The following is a 26,991-nucleotide window of genomic DNA, read 5'->3' on the forward strand; positions in this document are numbered from 1 at the left end:
TAGTTGTAAAGCAAAGCATTTTGGGCATTGTGAACTTGGGGGTTTTGAACTCATGTTGGACTCTATGAGATGCCTTCTTGACTCCATGGTTCTGTATGATGTTAAACCACCCCAGAATGAGCATGATAACAAGTTAATACCACTGAGAAATAGTCTAACACCACACAAACATACACAGTAGTCAAGCTCAGGAAATGTGATAACTGTCTATGTAGGCACATCAGATTGCTACCCAAGTCAAGCTGCTTGTAGTGTAGCAGGATTCCTTCCAGTTTGTTAATTTGATGTGTATTGACATTTGTGTTGCTGATGTGCTGTTGCAGTAGTGTGTTGATCAACTCCCATAATGAGCATTTTGGCACTGAATTGAATCTAGCTGCAACAATGATGTGTGTTGGATTGGTAGAGCAGAAGAAGAAGTGTTGCAGTTGTAGCTCCAATTGTTGTATTTCTTAGTACCAACTGAAACTGGCACAGGCATAACCATGATATTCTGGAACCTGCTGAGATGCTCAGTTATAGTTGTGCACTCTATCTGGGACTTGGGTGCTAATAGCACTCCATGCTGATACCTCATTAATCTGAGCCTAACTGTGGAACCTGCACAATGTAGCAAAATTGTTAGTAGGTGAGAAACTGCTCCCAGGTTCTTGTGTGTTCTGGGAGCAGTGATAAGGATTGGGTAGTGACTAATTGAAGACTGTTGTCGATCTAGTTGAACAGTAGCATTCAAAATGATGTAACAGCAGTACACTTTGAGTGCATCTCCATATCGACATCAAGCTGTGCAGAGCTGTTTTTCAACTGATATTGCATTTCCTCTATGCACCACTCAGTTTGATGTGTACACTGTAAATGGTACCATTTACTATCATTGCGACAATTTGTCCACCCTTGATTTTATGTGATTCTCCTTACACCATTAGACCACCCCCAGACTGAGCATAGTAACATGCTAATACCACTGTGAAGCATTCTAATTGTGCATAGATAACCAACAAGATCAAACAAACCATGTTACTATGTGATTACTCATAGTAGTATCTTTTCAATCGACAAACCAATCAGTTCTAGAAAAAGAGTTGTTGGTTTCCTGATACAATAGAGCTTGAGCCTTATGTGAAATTATATGTTGGAGATCAACATCACTCCTTGTCTCATTTAGCTGATTTTTAATGCTAAACCTGAACGATAACCAATTGATCCAGCGCTTGTTATACTGATTCTTCAGATTTCTTTCACAATTGGCCAGACCAGTGAGTATTTTAGGAAAGTTGTGCCTGCTGCTTTATTGGTATATAACTAGAATTTAATACCAGAGCAAACAAAAACCTAAACAATAACCAATTGAACTAGCACTTGTTATACTGGTTCTGCATATTTCTTTCACAATTGGCCAGACCAGTCTGTTAATCCCTGTGCAGAAATAGTACAAGTTTATTATCCTATGAAATGGTATGTCAATTCATACTATTACTTCAGTTTTCTGATCCTGCTATTGAAACCGGCAAAATGTGTCAAACAGAGTTAGGAATGTGTTTTGTGCTCCCATGTTCTTATGTTTTCTGGGAGCAATGAAGAGGTTTTGGATTGCAGGAGGTCTGCTGCTTGGCTAGCATAATGAGACCACACTAAGTATAACATCTAACACCAATCAAGCATGTACATCCTTCATGGCATGTACTTGAGTTGCAGCAGAGGTCAAATACTTTATGTGTAGCCTCTTGGATGTGTTTAAACTCTTGATTGTACTGTAATCCCAGTAGTAAGGAAGAAGAGGTAGCTCAAATGCATGGTTTTGTGATTTTGGATTATCATCTTGAACCAAACACCCAGATTTTAACAATAAAACAATTATTAAGCTCATGCTCTTGTGATGACAGATATGAAAATTAGTCTGGAGCCTTCCTCTTTGCTACCCTGACCTTAAGATTAGGAATATGGGCCTTGTCGAGGTTTAGTAATCTTCTCCTTGCACTTGGCATTTCAGAACATGAGTTAAAGTTTATTGCACCTGGAAAAGAAAAAGTTGTGTTAGTTAAAAAATCTGCTAATGTGTTGCTCTCTCTCAGAACATGTTGGAATGTTACATTGAAATTCTCCTTCATCCCTTTGATCCTTTTCACTTCCTTTCCAATACTCCATGGTGTTTCCCATTCATCTTCTATGATCCTTTTCATAACCAGAGAATCAGTCTCTACTATTAGAGGATGCAGTTGTTGCTTAATGCAAAATGCAAGACCTTCAACAATTGCCTTAGCTTCTGCCACAATATTAGTTGTATCTTCGATCTGTTTTGTCTTAAAAAACACCAACTCTCTATCATGATTTCTCACACAAAAGCCATAGGAACTTGGTCCTGGGTTGTCCCTTGACGCACCACTAGTGTTACATTTGAACCAACCTTCACGGGGTGACTGCCAAGCCACAATCTTAATCACAACGTATGGTTTATAACCTTCCAAAAATCTGATCATGTCTGGCCATAGTAATGGAATGTGTGGTAACCGGGGATAACCCTACTAAATGACATTGCACCTCCATGTTTCATAGTGTTTCCCCTCTTCCAAATCTCCTATGTTATCACTGCTGGAGCTGCCTGGAACAAAGGCTTGAGTTTTGGACAGCAATCTATATTCCACCACATCCTTATAACTTGATGTACTTGGACTAGATTCCCTACTACACCTGCTCCATGCATAAAGGTTCACCACACCCTATCAACAATTGCACTTTTTAGAAATAGATGTTGGAAAGAGTCCTCATGAGGTTGGATACAACACCAACATTTTGAAACCACCATGTGCCCACTCCTTCTCCATATATCATCAGTAGGTACTTTGACTTTCCATAGTCTCCATAAAAAGAAGGATAATTTAAAAGGCAATCCCTTGGTCCACAACAACTTGTATTCAATATCTGTGGGAGCTCTATGTCTCAAGATTTGCCATGCACTACTTACTGTGAATCTCCCTGAAGCTGTAGGCATCCACCTAGGTGTGTCCCAATACTCATCATTGTTGTCAAAGGGGACCTCCTGCCTAATATGATCTGCAATATCTTTAGGAAAAGATTGTTCCAACAGCACATTCCAATCATCTCCCTCTCTCAACTGAGCCACCTCCTGAAGATCTTCATTAATGTGGAAATCTGGAGGGACCAAGTGATATAATGCCCCTAGTTCAGTCCAGTTCTCATTCCACACATTAGTCGACCCCCTATTCATATCCCATAGTATTTCATGTTCAACTTCTTCCCTTGCCTCTAACAATCTTTTCCAAACATGTGAGCCTTCCCTAAATTAGACTATAGTAGGTAGTTCTTTTTTACAGTATTTGTTCCACATAAAGTTTGACCATAATTATTTGGTAGTTCTAAACCTCCACCACCGCTTAGCAAATAATGATTTAGAAATATCTACCAAGGATCTAAAACCTACACCTCCTTCCTCCTTAAGAAGGCATAGGTTTTGCCATTTTGTCCAGTGCCTACTCCTGCCTTCTTCCTTATTGCTCCGAAAAAATCTAGCAAATGTTTTGTGTAAGTGTTCAAGTACATTAGTATGTGGATCAAGTACAGAAAGAATGTGGGTAGGCATGCTTTGCAACACACTAGAGATCAATGTTTCTTTTCCCCCATAGGACAGTAGTTTCCCCTTCCAAGAATGCAGTTTTGCCTTCACCTTCTTTATCAAATCATTGTAGTAGTCCTTTCTCCTTCTTATGTAAAAGATTGGGCAGCCAAGATAGGTAAAAAGAAATTCGCCCTTTGAGAAATGAGTGGTAGTTCCTACTGTATTAACCAAAGTTCCAGCAACATTGGTATGCATGTAGCAAGAACTCGTTGCCTTGTTAATCAACTGGCCAGAGGTGTGCTCATATTGTGTCAAAACCTCAACTATATTCTGTAGGGAATACAGATCAGAAGAGGCAAAAACGATAGTGTCATCAGCATAGGCTAAGTGATTCAAAGGGACAGTCCAATTAGGCAAGCCAAATCCTTTGAATTGCTTGTCTTCAAAAAGTTTATTTAGGGACATAGACAAAACTTCTACTGAAAGAATAAACAAAGCTGGAGATAGAGGATCCCCTTGTTTGACACCCCTAGTTGAGTGAAAGAAACTTGAAGTTTGCCCATTAATCGGGACATAATACCAATTGTTAGCAATCAGATTCCACACCATGTTGATAAAGCATTCTACAAATCCCATTTTTCTTAACACATGCATCAAGTACTTCCATGACACCCTATCATATGCCTTTGCCATGTCCAGTTTAATGACCACATTGGTAGGTTTATCCCTCAGTCTTATATCAGTAACAATTTCTTGAGTCATCAAGATGTTTTCAAACATACTTCTCCCCTTAACAAAGCCAGACTGGTTTGGACAGATTAAGGAAGGCAGGATGTTCTCCAGCCTATCATGAACCACCCTAGAAAATACTTTGTTTATAAAATTGCTCAGATATCATATTAGTTTATTTATTCAATTCTACACTTAATTATTTGATTGATTGATCACCAATTGAATACTATCTACGAATCTTGAGTTGAACTCGAAAGTGGGAATTCTAGATTGCATACATGATTGAGTAGAGCAAGTTCTTGAACCTGGGCATCGGGGAATAGATTCGTGGTTAGGATAGACATATGCCTAATTGCCTTGCTTGGTTGATTTACATGAGTTCTAAAATGTGTTATTGCTAGTTCTAAATCCATAGACATATAGGCGTTAGGTTAGCTTGAATAGGCGAGTAAGAACTCGACAGATTCTTATGAGCAATATTAACCATGTCAACCAATAAGCTAGATGAATTAGTTAGTCAATTCAATTGAAGAATACGATAGGATTGTTATATAGTCCATAACCGTAGATCGTTTTCATCACATTGATAACATAAAAATCTTCTCTTCCTCTGTTCAAAGTTCACTATTTGCTTTTTTCTTTATTTTAATTAGTTTAGATTCAAACACTTCTAGGTTAATCATTGTTTAGATAATTAGGATAGTCTAATTTAGTTAATAGTTAATTACAAGTTCTCGTGAGTTCGACATCCGACTTTCAATCACTTTATTACTTGACGACCGCGTATACTTGCGTGTGCGTTTGGCCGCAACATCGACTAATTGCTTCTAGAAGCAGGGTCGGAGGTGGAAGCTCACATGCGAGTTCGATTTGCTTTTATTTTAAAACTGTATTTATGTTAAAATATATTTAATTTGCACACGTATTATATTTATAATTCAGTTCTTAACACTTAAATTTCATCATTGTAAAGTTCATGATCTATAAAATTAAAAATAATGTAGGAATTTTTGCCTCTTATAGCAAAGGTATACACCTTATTTATTATAAACCAAAATTATTTTAAAATATTATTTTCTATAGCTATCTTTTATATTTTATAGCAAAATAGGTATTTATGGTATATATTACCATTAAGGCATGAAATACGCTATTTATGTTTTTCCTCTCTCTTTCTTTCAATTAACACAAGATTCTCTCTCAGATTTTTTCTTCTTCTCTCTCTCTCTCTCTCTCTCTCTCTCTCTCTCTCTCTCTCTCTCTCTCTCTCTCTCTCTCTCTCTTCCTTCTCTTTCTTTTTTTCAATTATCACACGATTCTCTCTCAAAATTCCAACAAATTTTTTCTTCTTTCTCTCTTTCTTCCTTCTCTCTCTGTTCGAGTAGAATACCTGCTTAGTTTATATGCCGAATATTGCAATGGATTTGTACTGCTTAGTTTCTATGTCGGATATTTGCAATGGATTTAGTTTCTACGCCGGATATTTGCAATGGATTTGTACTGCAATATTAGAAAGAAAGAGACTGCAACTTTCTCTACGCCGGATATTGCAATGGATTCCTCTACACAGATACTGCAATATTTTTTTACGCCGGAGAAGATTTGAGGGCCGGGTTTTTTGTTCATGTCCTTTTAGTTTTAATACAATGTATACAATATTTTGCTTGGCCGGGAAACACCATATCCGACGAACTTTATTCCATTCTTTGCTATTTAGTCACATACAATGATACAAACACATTATATTATGTACAAATTCACTCAAATACATTGTATTTTTGTATAAATACATTATTTTTTGCTTGTATTTATGCATTTCGTAGGTTTTTATTTTTTTAATACAGCTGAATACACATGTATTCATGCATGAATACAAGATATAAGCATTGAAATACACTGAATACAAACATTAAAATAGAACAGAATATAAACAGTGAATACATTTAATTTTAAAATATAGTGAAATACAATATAATATAAATACAAATAGAAATGTAGTGAATACAACCAATAAAATATACCGAATACAACAATAATAACATGTATTAGAAATAACTAAAATGTTGCTAATACAAATTCATTTGAATACACTGAATATAAAATAGCGAATACAATAAATACAAATATTGAATCTAATGAATGCAACAGTAAAACAAATATTGAAACACACTAAATACTAAAGTTAAATACAACAGAAAAATCATTCTAATTAATTGGGTTGATAATGAGGCATGTAAGAATTGATTTTGTTGAGTTATATTAGAAGTGTATCACGCTAATTGATATTATTTCCGTTATTAGAAAGTTGGACATACATATTTTTAAGGTGATTGTCGTTACTGTATTCATGAATACATGGCGCGAATACATTTGAATACATGCGCGTACAACTGGACTGCCCTGATTTTAGGCTCCTTTTGTTGCTGTATTCATGAATACATCAGCACGAATACATGCGCGTACAACTGGACTGCCCTGATTTTAGGCGCTTGTGCGTACAACTATATTCATGAATACAGCAGCGCGAATACATGTGAATACATGCGCGTACAACTGGACTGCCCTGATTTTAGGCGCTTTTTACTGTTGTATTCATGAATACAGCAATGTGAATACATCGAATACACTATGGAATAACTGAATAGTAGTTATAGGAAGTAATTATGTATATGATAGCTATAAGAAGTTAATAGTCACAAAATAATAGTGGTTTCTAGAAATTACTCAATAATGTACTGTGACGACCCGACCGGTCGTTTTGAGTATTATAGCCCTGTTTTCCCATGTACTGCTCAAATTATAAATTACAGTTGTTATTTGGCTTGCCGGGGTAATTAGTTTGGGTCCGGTGAGGTTTTGAAATAATTTGGAGTACTTAGTTCCAAGGTTTTGAATTTAAGTTGAAAAAGGTTGACCGGATGTTGACTTATGTGTAACGACCCCGGAGGAATTTTGCTAAGGAAATTAAGGTTTGGTGGTGCCACTACTAAAAATCTGCTAAAAACCGACCAAATATTTCCGACCGACGTTGGTCGGTCAAAAAAAGCGACCAAAATCCGTCCAGGTTGGACGGAAACTGGGAAAATTATTTTTTTTATATTTTTTTAAAACTAAATACCGACCAACGTTGGTCGGTAAATTGGTCAACGAATTGACCCAGCTGGTCAGACAAGAAAATTTTGGATTACCGACCAACGTTGGTCGGTAATCTGGATCCAATTTTTTAAATTTTAATAATTATTTTATTATTTAAAATGTTTTATAATATTTAAGAATTTATATTTAAAATTACCGACCAACGTTGGTCGGTTAATGTAGGGGAAGCATTTACCGATCAAAGTTGGTCGGTTATTACGTCAACATTGGTCAAACTTTCGAATTACTTTTATATTTACTATCTAAATAATATAAATGTAATTCGTTAACACTTTTGTAATACAAATAATGAATACACTAACATATACTATATATAACATGCTATTTGTAAATTGATTCATCGACTTATAACTTACTTAGATGCATCGATGAATATTAAAAACAAAACGTTTGACCTATATCGACTAATAGTAAAAATAAAACGTCTCGACCTATATCGATTAATCTAGCTATGCCATGCATTATTAGTGATGAATGAATGAAAAATAAAAGAATTAATACTAAACATCTTTGACATATATATACATCTTTGACATATATATATATATATATATATATGGATCACAAATTAAATAAACGAAAGAAGCTATTAGTATTAAGTAAACGAGTTAAATTAATAGGTCAAACATGGTCAAACTTTAACAAGCTATATATATACACACTAACATATACTATAACAAGCTATATATATATATATATAGCTGTATATATATAAGAACATAAGAACACAAAGCGTTAGGACCACAGGGTCGGGTTCTTTTAGGGATAGACTTGGGAAGATACTAATTAGTATATATACTTTATCATCAAATATATCTATTTGTAAATTGATTCATCGACTTATAACTTACTTAGATGTATCGATGAATATTAATCGATGATTCATCAAAACGTCTCGACCTATATATCGATTAATCTATGTCATGCATTATTAGTGATGAACGAATGAAAAAAGAAGTTATTAGCATCAATTATAATATAGTGTATGTGTGTGTGTGAGAAATTACTCACATACTTAATTATAACTTAGAAAATTTACTTAGATAGATGCTATTATAATTTATTAAAATTAAATAGTTAATATAATTATTTATAAAGATTATGCTTATAGTTTATAATTATTTATAATAATTGCATAGTTAAATAAAATAAATGCTTATAGTTTATAATATTTTAAGAAAAAAACACACAAAAAAAAGAATTTAATTTTTTTTTTAAAAAAAAACCGACCAAAGTTGGTCGGTTTTTGGTCAAACGGTCAACACTTAATGTGCCGACCAAAATTACCGACCAACAGGTCGGTAATTCTGAAATCAGAGAATTGAAAAACGGGGAAAACCCCCATTTCTCTCTTATTTTCCCCTCTCTTCTCTATTTCCCTCACTCAAAACCTTCACCTCTCCTTCTCTATTTCCCTCACATAAATCCCATTCCGCACCCCGCGTCGCCACCGCCCAGCCCTCGCCGTCGCCGCTGCCACTGCCATTGCCGCCCCTCTCCTTCTCCATCTCCTAAAAATTCTAGGTTTAAATTACAACCCATTTATTTATTATTTCTAGATTTTGTTAATTAGTTATGAATTAGTTTCAATTGATTAGTGTTTCAATTATTTGAACATTGTATTTTATTAAGGATTAGGGTTTAGGTCTTGTTTTAATTAGTTTTGTTAGTTAATTTTATTAACTAATTAGTTTTGTTAATTAGTCAATTAGTTATGAATTAGTTTTAATTGATGAGTGTTTCAATTTTGAGTTTGTATTGTCTAGAATAGTTTAGTTAGAATTGAATTATTAACTTTGTATTGTCATGAATAGTTTAGTTAGAATTTAGGGTTTACGATTTGTTCTTGTGAATCGAACTTTTAGGGTATGGGTTGAATTTCTTTAGTTTAGTTAGTTTATGTTTAAACTCGTAGGATATGAATTGAAATTTTAGTTTTTAGGATTTGTTCTTGTGAATTGAACTTTTAGGATATGAATTAAACTTTTAAGATATGAATTGGACCTTTTGGATATGAATTGAACTTTTAGGATATAAATTGGTGTAATTAGGAAAAAATAATTATCTTGAATTAACTAAAAAAGATATAATTAATTTATAATTGTAGAATAAATTAATTTATTCTTGTGAATCGAACTTTTAGGGTATGGGTTGAATTTCTTTAGTTTAGTTAGTTTATGTTTAAACTCGTAGGATATGAATTGAAATTTTAGTTTTTAGGATTTGTTCTTGTAAATTAAACTTTTAAGATATGAATTGGACCTTTTGGATATGAATTGAACTTTTAGGATATAAATTGGTGTAATTAGGAAAAAATAATTATCTTGAATTAACTAAAAAAGATATAATTAATTTATAATTATAGAATAAATTAATTTGTTCTTGTGAATCGAACTTTTAGGGTATGGGTTGAATTTCTTTAGTTTAGTTAGTTTATGTTTAAACTCGTAGGATATGAATTGAAATTTTAGTTTTTAGGATTTGTTCTGGTGAATTGAACTTTTAGGATATTAATTGAACTTTTAAGATATGAATTGAACCTTTTGGATATGAATTGAACTTTTAGGATATAAATTGGTGTAATTAGGAAAACATAATTATCTTGAATTAGCTAAAAAAGATATAATTAATTTATAATTGTAGAATAAATTAATTTATTCTTGTGAATCGAACTTTTAGGGTATGGGTTGAATTTCTTTAGTTTAGTTAGTTTATGTTTAAACTCGTAGGATATGAATTGAAATTTTAGTTTTTAGGATTTGTTATTGTGAATTGAACTTTTAGGATATGAATTGAACTTTTAAGATATGAATTGGACCTTTTGGATATGAATTGAACTTTTAGGATATAAATTGGTGTAATTAGAAAAAAATAATTATCTTGAATTAACTAAAAAAGATATAATTAATTTATAACTGTAGAATAAATTAATTTGTTCTTGTGAATCGAACTTTTAGGGTATGGATTGAATTTCTTTAGTTTAGTTAGTTTATGTTTAAACTCGTAGGATATGAATTGAAATTTTAATTTTTAGGATTTGTTCTTGTGAATTGAACTTTTAGGATATGAATTGAACTTTTAAGATATGAATTGGACCTTTTGGATATGAATTGAATTTTTAGGATATGAATTGGTGTAATTAGGAAAAAATAATTATCTTGAATTAACTAAAAAACATATAATTAATTTATAATTATAGAATAAATTAATTTGTTCTTGTGAATAGAACTTTTAGGGTATGGGTTGAATTTCTTTAGTTTAGTTAGTTTATATTTAAACTCGTAGGATATGAATTGAAATTTTAGTTTTTAGGATTTGTTCTTGTGAATTGAACTTTTAGGATATGAATTAAACTTTTAAGATATGAATTGGACCTTTTGGATATGAATTGAACTTTTAGGATATAAATTGGTGTAATTAGGAGCCAATTATTATCTTGAATTAACTAAAAAAGATATAATTAATTTATAATTGTAGAATAAATTAATTTGTTCTTGTTTTATTTGTATAGATGGAACATCGTACTTGGATGTACAATAGGAATTATCCTAATCGGCGGGGATTGCGGGAGAATTTTGTAGAAGGGGTTGATGACTTTATTAGACATGCAATGTCACTTCCACCAAACCAAAGTGAAGGAGTAATTAGGTACCCTTGTGTCAGGTGCGATTGTATGAAGTTTAAAAAATCGGAGGAAGTTAAGCTTCATCTTTATAGGAAGGGGTTTATAGAGAATTACTTTGTGTGGACTAATCATGGAGAGATCGATGGTAGTCGTGGGATATTTCATAACATGATTGTTGGTGAAAGTAATAGGTCGGTGGAGAATACAAATCTTGATTCTAGAATTCAGGATATGGTTGCGGATGCTTTTGGGATGCACTTCGGGGGTGAGCCCAATGAAAATGTTGAACAAACTCCTAATGATGACGCAAAATGTTTTTATGAACAGTTAGAGGAAGCTAGTCGTCCACTACATGAAGGAAGTCCGCACTCTGAGCTATCTGTTGCAGTTAGATTACTAAGTATCAAATCTAATTGGAATATTTCTCAAACAACCATGGACTCTTTCATTGACTTTATGAGTGAACTAGTTGACCCTAATAGCAACTTACCTGGTGATTTCTATAAGGCAAAGAGATTGGTTTCTAAGTTAGGACTTTCGTCAATGAGAATTGATTGTTGTGAAGATGGTTGCATGTTTTATTATAAAGATGATGCAACTTTAGACAGTTGTAAATTTTGCGAAAAGCCTCGTTTCAAGAGGCTTTCCAGCGGGAATATGGTCGCTGTCAAGGCGATGCATTATTTACCTCTTATACCTAGGTTAAAGAGGTTATATGCGTCGATGAGTTCTGCTCCTCATATGAGATGGCACTTTGAAAATAGAAGACCACCTGGTGTTATGTGTTATCCTTCAGATGAAGAAGCTTGGAAGCACTTTGATAGGACATATCCAGATTTTGCTAGTTAACCAAGGAACATTCAGTTAGGTCTATGTGCGGATGGCTTCACGCCTTTTTCTATATCCGCGACACCATATTCATGTTGGCCTGTCTTTCTTACACCTTATAATCTACCACCCGAGTTTGTGTATGACTAGTACATATATATTCTTAAATTGTATTATCCCCGGTCCACGTAATCCGAAAAGTTTGATTGATGTATATTTGCAATCTTTGATTGATGAGTTAAAACAATTGTGGTATGATGAGGTTGAAACATATGACATATCAACCAAGCAGAATTTCAATTTGCGTGCTAATTTAATGATGGCCCTTATGCGACTTGGACTGATTGCCCATTCTCACTAAAGGAGCAAATTTTCAATCAATTTAAGGTATAAATGTTCTTTTAAATAGTTTAATAATTTATATTTATGATGTTTCCATCTAATATTTAACTTTTGAAATACAGAGCAAGTGTGTATGGGAAGACCGCTATAGCACGGAAGTGGCTACAAATTTCATTATAAAGCTCGCAAGAGATTGGCGGATGCTTTCTCGGATGCAAGAAAGAAGAACAAGAGGCCTGGCTGGTTACTTGAGAATTTGTGGAATGATTTGCAAAGGCAATGGCTTGCCGAAGAGTTCTTAGAGAGGAGCGAAAAAGGAAAGAAAACTCGCGCATCCGAGAAGGGAGGCTCCTTGCACACTGGAGGTGCGATCAGCCTAGGGACAATAAAAAGAAGATTGGTACGTAATTGCTTAAATTATTTTACTTTTCTAAGTATATATATTCTGTTTATTAACTAAATTAATTTGTTTTCAGGAAAAGAAGTATGGGCGTTCAATGAGTCATGATGAGCTATTCAAGGAGACACATATTGTGAAGAAGAAGAAAGAGGAGGATCAAGATAGGTGGGTCGAGGACCGGGCCTCGACTGCATATATAAGCTTTCAATTTTCTTTAAGTATTATAATTTACTTTGATAAAAATTTTGAAATACTGATTTAATTTAAAATAATATAGGGTCGCTACCAAAGTAACGTGGAGGAATTCATCCGTAGTCATCCAGCTGGTGAATCGGGTGAGCCAACCCAACTTTCGGACGAGGATGCTGAAAGAATATGGTTGGAGTCTGTTGGTGGTCCAAAATGGGGGAAGGTATACGGGCTTCCTACTAAAAACTTCCATCGCTATAAGTGTGGAATGCGAGGAATAGGGACTTCCTCGCAAGGCGAGAAACTTAATAGGGAGAGCCTCTCCGCTATACGGGAGACAGTGACAAAGCTCACATCAGAGCTAGAAGCGGCCAAGGAAAGAGAAAGGCTTAGAGATGCTCAATTCCTTGGCATGCAAGCTCAGATCAGAACTCTCCTATCTGGTGGAGCTTTTCTGTTTCCCCGATCTCGTGAGTCATCTCCAGAGGGTCGACCTCCACGTGATCGTTCCTCCCGTCCTGCTCGTGATCGTTCCTCCCGTCCTCCCCGTGATCGTGCTTCCCATCCTCCACAAGACCGTTCTCTATATCGTCTTGTAAATGAAAGTTCATCAGACGGTGATGATGATGTTGTAGAAAACACCTCTTGACTTTTATATACTTTGAACTAGACAAATAGAACCAGTTTTGAACTAGTTGTAATTAGTTTTAACTTGGTTTTGAATTTTTATGTTCAATTGAACTTTAATTTGTTAGTTTTAAAGTATTTATTGAATGTTTTGGTTGTTGTTTTTGTGTTGTTGTTGTTGTTGTTATTGTGTTGTTGTTGTTATTAGGTGTATTGGTATGCTGGCAGGTGGTGTAGCTGCCAAAACAGGCATTTTATGCCAAAATTAAACCCAGAAAAACCAACCAAAGTTGGTCGATTTTTAATAAAAAAAATAAATTATTCCAAAATACCGACCAAAGTTGGTCGGTTAATGAACATTGAATTCCCAGAATTCAACATTACCGACCAACTTTGGTCGGTATTTTGCCTGCACTGTTGAGATTACCGACCATAGTTGGTCGGTAATGTTTAATTTTAATTATTTTTAAAATATATATTTTTTCAATTACCGACTAAAGTTGGTCGTTTTTTTTTAATTTTAATAATTAATAAAAAAAATATAATTTAGTTAAACCGATCAACTTTGGTTGGTAAAATTAAATTAATAAAATATATTTCCGACCAAAGTTGGTCGGTAAGTAATTAAACTTATCAGATGGTCGTTTTAAACTACCGACCAACTTTGGTCGGTAAGCCATTCCGACCATCAAAACACCATCCACACTGTAATGGTCGCATTTTGGTCGGTAATTGGCCATAACCGACCAACTTTGGTCGGTTTTTAGCGAATTTCTAGTAGTGTGCCGAGGTAGATCAATTAGTACAAAGATTATAAAAATTTCTCAGCTCGCCGCGGCTCGGACTTTTTGGGTTGAACAATGCATCGATGTGTAAAGGAAAATCTTGTCGGAAAAGGGTCATTTCTACGACCACTATGCGGTCGCAGAATCACTCTACGGACCGCATAATGGTCGCAAAGTGGATCGGGTGAGGGGCAAGATTTGAGGAAAATCTGCGGTGTACTATGCGACCGCAAACCTGTTTTGCGGTGCATTATGCGACCGTAGAACAAGTATGCGGACTGCATAATGACCGCAGACCGGGTCAGTAACGCCCAGCTTTGGAGGCCAAATTATGCGGCCGGTATGCGGATCGCATAACTGTGTCGAAGCTTCCATTCTTTCTAATTTTTGACCCGACCCAACTTCGATTTATAGCCCTTAAAGCTCATTTTTTTAAAGCCAAAATCTGGTATTTTAGAGATAGGTGAGAGCATTTTAGAGAGAAAAAGTGAAGACTTAGTCATTTATCCATCAATTCTTGTTCAAGGTTTGAAGATTTCACAAGGATCTTGCTAGGGCTTCAAAGAGGTAAGAATTTCTTTCCCTAATTCTTCAATTTCGGGTTTGGAGTAAAAATGAGTGATTTATAGTATGATTCTTGGATGTAAGAGTATTATGTATACATACTAATAAGGTTGTGGAAAGATTGTTAAGTTAAAATGGGTAAGGATTGGGTTGAAAATGGTAGAAATCTTCATAGGCTTTAATTGAAGATTTGAGGGTCGTGTTGGTGTCGGATTTTGGTGAAATTTATATGGTTGGACTCGTGGTTGGAGGAGCGTTCATATTCTGTAACTTTTGTCGGGTTCCGAGACGTGGGCCCTACGAGCGATTTTTGAGTTAATTTCAGATTTTATTGGAAAAATTAGTATTTCCTTATGGAATTAATTACAATAATTTGTATTGACTGAATCGAATTAATTGTGGCTAGATACGAGACTTTCGGAGACCAATTCTCGTGGCAAGGGCATAGCGGAATAAATAATTACACGGGTTGAGGTAAGTAACAATTATAAATCTGGTCCTGAGGGTATGAAACCCCAGATTTTTGTATCATGTGATTATTTTGGTGGTGACGCACATGCTAGGTAATGGGAGTGTAGGCGTGCACCGAGGGGATTGTGACTTGGTCCGTTCCGAGAAACTGTAAAGTTGAATAATTTATTGTTAGCTATATGATCTCTATGTGTTGAAGAAATTTGACTATAAATCTATGCTATGTTATAGTACTGTTGAGACCCGTAGAGGTCGCGTACTTATTGAATTATTTGCTAATTGCTGTCTTGTACTCAATCATGATTTTTCTTGCGTATTATACCTCAGTCTTTCTGGATATTTGTTGATATACTATGTTATCTTTGTTTGGGCTGATCCTTGTGATTTCTGAGAGCCCGAGAGACCTGAGAGGTTGAGGACTGAGTAAGGCCGAGGGCCTGTCGGTGAGGTAAGGATATTATGGCACGTGAGTTGTCCGTGCAGGATATTATAGCATGTGAGTTGTCCGTGCAACACGTGAGTTGTCCGTGCAGATTATGGCGCTTGGGCTGTAGGAGCCCCTTCGGAGTCTGTACACACCCCCAGTGAGCGCGATATCCATTGAGTGTGAGTGCTGAGGGCTGGGAGCCGAGTGGTTGAGCTGTTGTGATAAGTTGAGTGACTGTTGCCTGAGAAGCTGTACTTGCTTAGCATTTGTTGTTGCACTTGGTTGCTATCTGTCATTGTTGTAAAATCTCTGAAAGAATTTATATTCGGATTACTTGAAATTGAACTGTATAAAAATTGATTTGACTTAAACTGCCGGATTTGAAAGCATGTCTATTCTTTGCTGGAACTACTGAAAGTGAACTATGACTGTGTAGCTCGTTATTATCTTCAGTTCCTTAGTTATTATTGTTACTTGCTGAGTTGGTTGTACTCATACTACACCCTACACTTCGTGTGCAGATCTAGGTGTTCCTGAACATAGCGGGTATTGATTATTTCATGCAGTTGATTTTCAGGAGATTTTGAGGTAGCTGCCGTGTTCCGCAGACCTTGTCTCTCTTTCTCTATCTCCTTGTTTACTGTATTTGGTCTCAGACTATTATAGACAGTATTTTCCAGACTTGTACTCATATTAGATGCTCATGTACTAAGTGAACAGGTTTTGGGAATGCTGTATCGAAAATTGCTAGATTTTTGGTATTGTATGAAACGTTATGTTTTTATTTTAATTTAAAGAAAATCGTGGGTTATTGATGTTGTCGGCTTGTCTAGTACTGAGATATAGGATTTTGGGTCGTGGCATGTACCTCAAAAAAAAAGTCCAAAGAATGACACAGGCTCATACAGAGACATCCAATAGCTAAAAGGTCATAACTGAATTGTAGTGTTACTAATTCTAATAGCAGTGATTCAGGGATACTAATAAGCAAGTTGCATTCCCTCTTCCCCTTGATAACTTTGTGAAGAAAAAGAAAAAAAGAAGTAATATCTAAAAGATTGCTCATTCCGTTTCAAAAAGATTATCCTACTTTGATTTAACATAAATTTTAATAAAAAAAAGATTTTTGAGATAATGTGATCTTAAAAAGTAATAGCATTTGTATGACTTTAAATGCTTTCTATTAAGAAAATATTTAAATATGTCAATCTTTTTTAAACGGACTAATAAAAAAAGAATGGTAATCTTTTTTAAAACGGAGGAAGTGCAATTTAATTTCTTTAAGAACTGAAGTGAAATTTATCAAATTACAAGGGGGAGAAAAATCAAAAATTCGTTATCAAGGAGCGATTGACTACACCGCTGACCTGAGCGGGAGAGATTTGCAGAGCAGCCTGCCCTGTAGAGTAAGCTACCGAATGTTCATTGCCCCTAGAGGCGCTTCAAATCTTGTCCAAGTAACTTTTAAAATCCACTTTCTATTTCTGTATTTAGCTTCACTTTCCCTATCAAATATTCAGCTACTCAACGATTATCTTATTTTGATCTGCTCACCAATATTCCTGAGAGTTTGTGCTTTACGTGAATCTAAATCTATCCCCAGGTTGTATCAGTTGTGGAAATGTCGAAATCGTCATCTTCAAAATTCGTCCTGAGGAATATTTATCAGTACATTTCATCAAAACCCCCTCAATTTTCAAACCCCAATGCTACTTCCAGTGGTATTTCTCATTTCCTTTCTAATCATCCCAAGTTAATCGAAAAACCCTTTATTAATCCATGGGTTTCAAATTCCCAACGAGTCCATTTTTCGTCTTCGCCGTTACCCCGGATTTTGCAAAACCCTGGTACTAAAAAGTTGGACCCAGATGGTAATTTGAGGAAATTGTTAGGGTTTAGGTACTTCTCGTTTAAGAGTGGGAATTTTGGGAAAAATCTGTTGAAGAATCCGGTTGTGGCTGCAAAGGACACGGCTACGCGGTACAAGGGAGCTGTGGGGTTGCAGATAGAGGCATTTTGGAAGAGGAATTCTCTCGTGTTGTTTGGCGCAGCGGGTGTTATGGTTTGCATTTTGCTTTGGAGGGTTCTGTTTGGGATTGCTACTGCTTTTATTGGATTGTCTGAAGGCATGGCCAAGTATGGCTTCCTTGCTCTTTCCTCCGCCATTGTCGCGTTTGCTGTGAGTTTCTTCTTAAGTTCCTGTTTGAATGTAGTTGATTGTGTTGGACTCTTTTATTGGTGTTTTCACTTTGATGCTGATGCGTAAGATATATGTGATGTGTAAATTGTGCGTTTTTGGAAATTATATTGTTGTTAGAGTTGCTCTTTGCTGAGCTTTTGAATGTGCTAATTGCATCCTTAGTGTGTCTTAGCTGGTATTGATGTCTTACTGTGCCTTATAAAAAAACTGTTAATGTGAGAATTGGAATGTTCTTTGTGAAAATAGAAAATAAAAAATTAAACCACAAATATGTCTACTCCATGAGCTTTATTTAAGAACTTAATGAACATGTTCTGGAGCAAATCTTACTTATATTTTGCTTTGCATCCTCTGGATGTGAGGATTTATCATGAAATTGCCTAGTTTTACGATGGCTGTCAGCCTACCACAACCCTTCTCCTTTATCCAGGTTTGGAACGGCAATGTGAGCAAGCTTAACAAAAAACCCACAAATATGTCTAAGGACCTTTTTGTTAGGTAATAATGGAATATAGTAGGTGCTGATAGGAACTTCTCAACCTCGCAAATTAACGGCATAATTGGCTTGGTAAAAAGCTAATTTTTGGACCATGAGCTTCAAAGTCCTGAAATGATCAATCCAAGTTAACATTCAAAGTTGCGCATCACAATATGTGGGGCTCCAACTCCTTCTACCTGCTTGATAGTTGGCACTAGGAACTGTTTAGTGCTTTGAACAGTGGATAGTCTATGATTGAAGTCTCCCAGTTTTCCTTCTTCTTTCTATGTCTTGAATTCTTGCTGAACAAGCATCCTCTGTACTTTTTCTTGATAACTATAATTAAGAAAACTTTTGCTTTGTTATGTTAGGGCTTGTATCTTCGCTCAAGATTTACCATCAATCCTGATAAGGTGTACAGAATGGCAATGCGAAGACTTAATACAGAAGCTGGAATTCTTGAGGTTATGGGGGCTCCACTCTCTGGAACAGACTTGAGAGCATATGTGATGTCAGGAGGTGGTATTACCCTTAAGAACTTCAAGCCACGTTTCAGGGGCAAAAGATGTTTTCTGATTTTTCCAATACGAGGTTCTGAGCGGAAAGGTTTAGTGAGTGTTGAAGTCAAGAACAAGAAAGGCCAGGTTTGATTTCAAATCAGCTTCTTCTTCTGTTTTATATGATGAAGCCTAACTGTGTGTCTTTGTAATTTTCTCTTCATACCTGAATATTGTCACATATCTTGAGCTTCAAAACTGCCAGTAACTTTCCTTTTTTTGACTAATCGTGCCTAAGTGGAACATTTAAAGCTTTAAAAGGGATAGTTTTTATAGCATCATGAACTAAAAGAATATATATATATATATATATATATATATATATATATATATATATATATATATATATATATATATATATATATATATGTGTGTGTGTGTGTGTGTGTGTGTGTGTGTGTGTGTGTGTGTGTGTGTGTGTGTGTGTGTGTGTGTGTGTGTGTGTGTGTGTGTGTGTGTGTGTGTGTGTGTGTTTAGTGAGCTTTATCAATACAAATATAGGATCTCACGTTGTGGTCCAGTGTTATCAAGCATTATATTTTCTTGTTTCCAGCTAATAAGAGAAGGACCCCCCAAAAAGGAGAAGATATCCATATGAAATTGCAATCGTCACAGTACTTGGCTTGGCTGCAGATTTAACCCATTATATACTGAGTTTTCAAATTTAATGAAGCTAGATATTGATGCCGTGAGCATAAGTTCGGGTTAATTGGTTTTATAATCTACTAGTTTCTGGACGCTCGTGTATCCCATGCCAATCAGTACGATTTTTTCTTTCTTTTGTCTGAGGTAAATATATGAAGACTAACTGTACGACCCATAAACATTACTATTAATGGTTGATAAATTGGGTATTGAAATTCTACTCAGTAAATGACTTATTTGCCTCCTTATGTCTATGGTGAATTTATAAAATGACGGTAAAATGAAAGAAAAAGATAAAAAATTTAAATAAAAAAACCATACCAGTAATATAAATAACATACTCAGTAAACATACATTAATTAAAGCATTATTAGAACAGTACGTAAAAAGAACATGCTGGCGATTATTATTTGACCAAAATGTCAAGCCAATCATCAACCTTTCCTAAAGAGCAATAATGTCTCTAATTACTACATACTCCCTCCGTTCACTTTTACTTGGCATGTATACTAAAAATAGATTTTCATTTTTACTTGTCACTTTACGCATATCAAGAAAAGACAATTTTTTTTCCTGTTATACCCTTAATTCATTAACCAATATTTATTGAATAAATAATAGTCAATTGTAGCTTTCCAATGCTCAATATTGGAATTCACGGAGAACTCTTCATTATCACCCTTCGTTAAACACAAAAGTCCACTAAAGTCATCTTTTATTCTATTGTTCTTTGGAGTATTTTTTTCTTCGGAAGTTATTTGGGAATTTGGGTTCAATTATTGAGTGTCAATTAATAAGGTTATCGTGGTAAAATTATCATGTCAATCATTGTTTCTTAAGGGGCGTGAAAAGTCAAATGTGTTAAGTAAAAGTGAACGGAGGGAGTATTTAGATGACAAAAATTTTTCTTTTTAGGATAGGTTTTAGAGGACCAAAAGTTTATAGATGCAATACTATATATATAACAATACTAAAATTAATGAAATGCAAGCTCATATGTATGTTAATGCACCAGAAAAGTTACCTTATGTCAGATTACTCACAAGCCTATCTAAAAATTATGCTAGAAGAATGTTTTTTTTATGAAATATGCTAAAAGAACATGAAAACTACAATATAAGATGATGTATCAGTACATCTCACAAGAGTAACAAAATGGAGATATTGTTATCGAACCATACAATGAATAATAAATAGACAAAAATGGAAAAAAAGAAATAGAAATGAATGATATTACAGTTATTAAATTATTGTAAAGCTTAAAGAACCAAAGAAAGAAATAAAAGAATAGAAATAGAGTGGACCACAAATAATTTAAAATTTCAGACGGTTTCATGAATTTCTCAAAATTCCTTTTATCATTTGATTTATCGGGAAACTTTTACACAGAACATAACAAGGTAAAATACCATTAATTAGTTATAGAATTAGTAAAAGACTATGGAAAGTGACTAAAAAAAGAAATCAATTAACCTGATTTGGCACTTGTAGTATGGTTTTCTGTGTAGCTGATGCTAAGCAATATGCATAATTTTGAAGAATGATGTGTTTAATGGATAATGGCTTGACAGAAAGAATAATTGTTTAATAAGTTAACTGTCCGTTTTTTAGATTTGAGTAGGATATAAAAGGTACTGAAAAGGTTCACCTTCCCATTTGTAGTTATTATTGAAAGTTGAAAAGAATTAAAATATTAAATAGGTATTCTAAAGGTTGCACTGAGTATTGAAATATGAAAGCAGTTGCAACGCATTGGATAGGCTGTAGTAAGTGTGAATTGCACTTGGGCAAGTATTGGTCTATTTATCTAATTTCATTTTAATACGATATTATTATTTTTTGAAAGGTAAATTTACTTTTAAGTACCAAAAATTATAAGAGTAAATGTGTAATTTAAGGGCAAAATGGTCACTCGGCTTTTAATGGGTAATATGGTAATTCAACTTTTACTTTGGGGATTCCCGCTTATAATATAGCTGCTTATAATATAGTATGATATGATGATTTGAGCTGGATTGTTTTGAGCCCTACCTTTCTCACTTTGGACTAAATAAGGCCATAATGTTAGTTCGTCAAATGATCATTTAGTGTGTAGTATTTCTAATTCTAAATGTCTGAAATATACTTTTTCACTAGAGTTGTCCAGAACTTGAAGTACCCTAAAAAGAAAAGGTCACCAGAAGTTGAAGCTTCTCGATTTGGTTGCTAAAACACCAGATAAATAAACAAAGCAGAAGAATCTGACTGGTCTCATGTTCATTCTAGCCATGTTTATGCTAACGTTTTTGCCTCCTCCTTTTCTTTCTGCAGTATGATATGAAATTATTGGCAGTAGATATACCGATGGCCTCAGGACCGGACCAACGTCTATTCCTGATTGGTGATGAAGAAGAATACAGGGTTGGTGGTGGTCTAATTGCTGAGCTAAGAGATCCTGTTGTTAAAGCAATGGCAGCAACTAAGGAGTTCGAAGATCGCGACGAGTTGGAGGATGAAGAGGATGCTGAAAGAGAACTTCAAGAAGCGGAGAGAAGGCATCAGGAAGAAATTGAAAAGCTTGAAAAAGGTGATTCAAGATGATTAAGCTGAAGCACTTTTTGTCGGTTACCTCTTTGGTTTTACAGTGGAGTTGTTTACAAAGGCAGTATACTAAGTAGAGCATCCAAAGACTAACAATGCTCTAACTGTTGAGTTTGCAAGTTTTCCTTACCTCTGGTTGAGTTAACAGCTACTTTGGCATGCACAGGCAGGGAATATAGATCATACACTCAGAATTTTCTGTAATGGTATGTCGTTCACCAATAAGTATGATATCCCTGGAAGTATCAATCCTTAATGTAATCCATACGTGATTTATTTCATTGTGCAACCTTGTGGGGCTCCTCCTGGCAGAAGCAAAAATAACTACTTTGAGTTGTCCCTAGTAATAATGGTTGATATACACCATGAAGATATGGGATTGCAATTAAAATTCTTTAGTTGCCATCAAGCGATGGCCAGTTTGCCTATTGAGTGTTGTTCTTGTTAAAGTTCTTTAGTTTCCATCAAGCGATGGCCAGTTTACATACATCTTTGATTTTCTAAAATTGAGTCCATAATTTCAAGTCGTTCTTAGCAGCTAAAGGTATTATCTTTTTGTCCTAGTTCACTCGAGCAGATTCTGTCATTTGCATTGCTCTTCACCTGAAAATGAATCGTGCCATGGCATAGGTGCCTCTACCAAGAAGCATAAATTACTTGATCAATGCTTCTGCTTCAGTTCTTTTAAATAGAAATTTTACAAAAAGTCTGCGCTTGACCAACATGGTCCTAAAGACTCCAAGCATTGCTACAGTAAATGAAGAGAGCACATTCAAATCTTTGATAAGATATACAGGTACTTTAAGTAACGTATGTATCAAAGCTTTGCTACTCGTTGCAATCTGCATATTTCCTTCTGTGGGCGAAGTGCAACTTCTTCAAATGACAAAGTTCCAATAGTTTTGATCTGCCAAATAGAACAAGATGCGGAGGGTAATCAGAACCAATTCGCTGTCTAGTAGGAATATCACATTGGTTTTCTGCATGGACATTGGTACAGTGGTGACCAATTGATCCTCAGCTAAAAGGTGTTTACCATCTTTGATTCTTCTTTAGGATTTTTTGCATTAAATGAACTCAAATTAAGAAGTAATCAGCAAAGTGGCAAAACTTCAATAAAAGGTTACCATTTTTTTTCCTACGGTATCATAAACTAGAATATCATGTAGTATGTTTGAGAAGATGAAAAGACTAATCTCTGACATATAAATTAGCCAAAAAGTAAGTCCCAACAAGTATAACTGGAATAGGAAACACAATTTACAAGAAGTGAGTGGATGAAGCTATCACAGGATATCCAAATGCGAAATTTACTCAGAGCTTATGAGAAACGCAAAACAAGTTGTATGGAGGGCCTCTCTTCACTATATATCCTATGTGCCAGAAATTGCCTTGTACCCTTCTTTCTCCAGAACTTCAGCTATCGAAATATCTCCAGTCTTCACAATTCTCCCATCCTCCTGGAAAAGTAATGATATTAACCACTGAAACTAAAAAACTTAAGGGTGCGTAAAAGTAAAGAAGAGAACACAAACAAGTTTGTTGCAACTAATCATTAGTATGTAAACACATAATCTTGAGAGATACACATACTATACACTGCATGGTCCAGACTCTGAGCGAACAAAAGTAAGTGAGATTAGTAGAATGCAGATATATGAAGAAACAAGTACTGGTTGCCTAAATATAGCATATGCACATATAGCCAAACATTTTTACTTGTTTGAAACATATAGCGGTATGCGTAAAAGGTGATAGATTCCTAGTTACAATCTCAACTCTCCTGTTTTCTGCTCATCAACATCCAACTTGGATAGTCGACCTTATTATTTTTTGTATCCCTTAGTAACTCTGTTCAGTAGCAATTGCTTACCATGATATGAATATAGGTTGGCTTGATAAACTCTAGCAATCTCAAGTAATGTGTGATCATCAACACAGAATTCTTAAAGGACAGCAGGCAATTTACTGCCTTTGCCACGTCTCGAAGTGCATCAACATCTAAACCGGAATCAATTTCATCAAGTATTGCTAAGTCTGCTCCAAGAACCTGCAGACAAACCAGCAAAAGTTAGAAAGCTATAAAGCATTTGTTAGTAAAACGCTTCATCCTAGAGATGAGCTGGAACAACCTTTCCTATGCAATCAAAAGACAAAGTTCTCATAATATGCGAGTTTTAGGCAGTAATAGACCAAAATATCATTCAAAAAATTTGAAGTCCAGTCAAAATCAGACAATTATCTGGACAGTATTAGATTCTCACTGTATATTGCAGCCACAAGAATAAACATTTATCCCATGTTAATGACAAAGCAGGAAAGACAAGGAACATGGAATACCGCTAATTGCAAAATCTCATTGCGCTTCCTTTCTCCACCGCTAAATCCTTCATTGACATTTCTGTTCAGGAAGTCTATCTTATCTTAATCTTAGCTGGTAGTTACTGACTTCAGCATCAAAGAGGTATCTTAGTGAGATGCATTTACAAGATACATAAAGTAATATAAGTTTCAGAGAACATAAGCTGGAAACCATGATTTTGTAGATAGAAAATAGCCAAGCATTGGCTAATGCCAATTCAAGAATCAACAATAGAAAGCGTTTTATATATTGTTCCTGGAACTTAGAGAAAAAGTACAAGAATGAATGTAGTTGCAAATTTAAGGCCTAGAAAAAGGTGGATACCAAATATTATCATCCAAAATAAAAACAAAATACTCAATTCCATATCTTAGTAATAAAAGAACTAGGTGATTACAATCTAAAACAAATTTTTTTTGATAGAAAAGCACTAACCTTGGCAAAAGTGCTCTTTCCAGAACCATTCTTTCCCATTACAGCATGTACCTAGTTCAAATAATAATAATCACATCAGAACTGAGGCATTCCAAGCAGCTAGCAACCGTGACACAAATGGAAAATGACACAATAGTTTGCTGGAAACCTATCACACGGGTTACTAAATTGAACTACAAAATTTAGGAACATTTCATTTATCCATGTTATTTTATTCAGTTATAACATCTAATTATTACTATCTCCACAAAGCATAAATACATACAGTTCCTCCCATTTTTCAAGTGTTAAGGAGTCCAACAAAGTACTAAATTAAATCCATAAAACCAAAATTTTATGGAAATACATACATTAGTCACTAATGATTGAAAAAAGTGAACATAAATTGGTGAAACTTGTGAAAACTGCAAAGAAATGAAATTATGTACATCCTAAGTTCTAACTTAAGTGATGTAGTTTGACTTAACACGAAATTTAAGAAATAAATGAACTTGTGGTCTTAATCATGCAATAATGTGGCGATAACACTTTTAAAACTTGTGTTTTTAAACATATCATAATATTTGTATGGTTGTTCTCATTAAACGGAACACTTTTTAAATAGAGCATAACTAGTTCTTAACATAGCAATGTCAGGGGCAGATTTACTGTTCTAGTGATGGTGCACGAGAACTCATGGTCTTTCCGCTAGTAGGTATCTTTATATATATATTTCCTAGAATTTATATAATATTATCTGCTGGCCCCAATGTTCCAAGAAGGCTAAATGATACACTTAATTGAATGTTGAGTTATTTACCTGAAACATTAAGATCAATTCACACTTAATACTTTTTTTCTCCTTTTTTTAGTGGTAGATGCATATTCTAGAAATACTAAATCCACCTAGAATGTGCCATTCTTTGTAAAACGAACTAATATGGAAATAGTATCACATTAACTGGTTCCAAACAAAAAGGGTAGTTAATGAGTAATTTGGAAGATTAAACACCTCGCCTTCATAGACAGTGAGGTTAACGCCTTTGAGAATGGGCTGTCTCGATTCAGCTATCACAGCAGACAGGTCCTTCACTTGGAGCAGCAGCTTCCGCGTGTCATCTCCGCCGCCGGTGGCGGAATACGACGGGGACTCAACGATAGCGGTGGCATTAACTCTAAAAATGCGGCGAACTGAGGTAGCGGAAGCGGAGCTTTTGAAAGAAGGAATTGGATGGGTTGATGAATAATTAACCGCCATGAGGGAATAATCTTCTATCTATATAGAATAGGAGAAGCAAAGCCATATTATTGTGCCAAGTGTCAATATATAAATTAAATATGTGTCCAATTTTAGGACAAACCTTCAACTAATTTGGAGGTTCAAAAATAATTTAAAATAGAAATTTAAATATATGCTAATGCAGTTGAACTTATATGCTAATGTGTTCTGCGATTTTTTTAATTTGTTAAAAGAAGTTCAAAACGTTTAAAACTTCTTTAATTGGTTTACAGAAGTTCACAAACTTTAAAACTCCCAATTTAGTACATATCTACTTTGACTCCCACGTTTGTTGGTATAATTTTTTTAATTTGTTAAACCTGTAAATTAAAAAATAAATTACTTCAACCACGTCTGGAGTTACTCCCACGTTTGGAATTGGATAATGTGCAATATGGATAGATTTCAAAAATAAACCGGAAGAAACATATTTTTTTTTAAAATAACCACAATCATCTTCCCAAATGTGGGTATCCCAACCTAACTCCATAACTTATCCACTTTCTCCATAACTACATGACAATTTTATGCGGCTCCTTTTAATTCCTTTTCTATTCTCTTTTTGCTTTGGTCAACATACGAACTTTGCAAATATGGTTACAAAACTTCATGACATCAGACAAATTTCAAGCAACTCCATGCAATGAAATTTAAAAGTAAGAGAAGTTCGAATGTGAGAAATCCCGGATCGCTACAAACCTGAAATACCTTATTCGATAGAGTTGGTATTACCAGATGCAAAGGTAACATATTTAT

General features: G+C 34.8%; 3 protein-coding genes across 3 annotated transcripts; 1 reads left to right on the plus strand and 2 right to left on the minus strand.

The window, feature by feature from the left end:
- Positions 1 to 334: 334 nt before the first annotated feature.
- Positions 335 to 4,336, minus strand: LOC142180004 (uncharacterized). The gene is made up of 6 exons (XM_075250921.1): positions 3,381 to 4,336; positions 2,963 to 3,296; positions 2,532 to 2,717; positions 1,926 to 2,417; positions 753 to 849; positions 335 to 600 (listed from the first exon to the last, which is right to left on the minus strand). Exons 1-6 carry the CDS (start codon positions 4,334 to 4,336, stop codon positions 335 to 337), a joined length of 2,331 nt encoding a protein of 776 aa, XP_075107022.1.
- A 12,691-nt stretch (positions 4,337 to 17,027) lies between these two features.
- On the plus strand, positions 17,028 to 22,701 carry LOC107792443 (uncharacterized). The gene is made up of 4 exons (XM_075252090.1): positions 17,028 to 17,177; positions 17,324 to 17,899; positions 18,770 to 19,042; positions 21,911 to 22,701. The coding sequence occupies exons 1-4, from the start codon at positions 17,139 to 17,141 to the stop codon at positions 22,178 to 22,180; spliced, it is 1,158 nt and encodes a 385-aa protein (XP_075108191.1). The 5' UTR covers positions 17,028 to 17,138; the 3' UTR covers positions 22,181 to 22,701.
- A 663-nt stretch (positions 22,702 to 23,364) lies between these two features.
- LOC107792442 (ABC transporter I family member 6, chloroplastic-like) lies at positions 23,365 to 26,223 on the minus strand. The gene is made up of 4 exons (XM_016614651.2): positions 25,969 to 26,223; positions 24,978 to 25,028; positions 24,054 to 24,230; positions 23,365 to 23,640 (listed from the first exon to the last, which is right to left on the minus strand). The coding sequence occupies exons 1-4, from the start codon at positions 26,212 to 26,214 to the stop codon at positions 23,554 to 23,556; spliced, it is 561 nt and encodes a 186-aa protein (XP_016470137.1). The 5' UTR covers positions 26,215 to 26,223; the 3' UTR covers positions 23,365 to 23,553.
- Between the last annotated feature and the right edge of the window lie 768 nt (positions 26,224 to 26,991).

Source organism: Nicotiana tabacum, chromosome 4 (assembly GCF_000715075.1).
Source record: "Nicotiana tabacum cultivar K326 chromosome 4, ASM71507v2, whole genome shotgun sequence".
NCBI lineage: Eukaryota > Viridiplantae > Streptophyta > Magnoliopsida > Solanales > Solanaceae > Nicotiana > Nicotiana tabacum.

Coding starts and splice junctions, on each gene's coding strand:
- LOC142180004 (XM_075250921.1), bottom strand. CDS start 4,336: ATGACTCAAGAAATTGTTACTGATATAAGACTGAGGGATAAACCTACC. Junction 3,297..3,380: donor TTTGCTAAGCGGTGGTGGAG/GTTTAGAACTAC, acceptor AGTCTAATTTAG/GGAAGGCTCACATGTTTGGA. Junction 850..1,925: donor CCCATATTCCTAATCTTAAG/GTCAGGGTAGCA, acceptor TACCATTTACAG/TGTACACATCAAACTGAGTG.
- LOC107792443 (XM_075252090.1), top strand. CDS start 17,139: ATGTTCATTGCCCCTAGAGGCGCTTCAAATCTTGTCCAA. Junction 17,900..18,769: donor CCGCCATTGTCGCGTTTGCT/GTGAGTTTCTTC, acceptor TTGTTATGTTAG/GGCTTGTATCTTCGCTCAAG. Junction 19,043..21,910: donor TCAAGAACAAGAAAGGCCAG/GTTTGATTTCAA, acceptor TTCTTTCTGCAG/TATGATATGAAATTATTGGC.
- LOC107792442 (XM_016614651.2), bottom strand. CDS start 26,214: ATGGCGGTTAATTATTCATCAACCCATCCAATTCCTTCTTTCAAAAGC. Junction 25,029..25,968: donor TCACTGTCTATGAAGGCGAG/GTGTTTAATCTT, acceptor TATTTGAACTAG/GTACATGCTGTAATGGGAAA. Junction 24,231..24,977: donor GAAAGAGCACTTTTGCCAAG/GTTAGTGCTTTT, acceptor GTTTGTCTGCAG/GTTCTTGGAGCAGACTTAGC.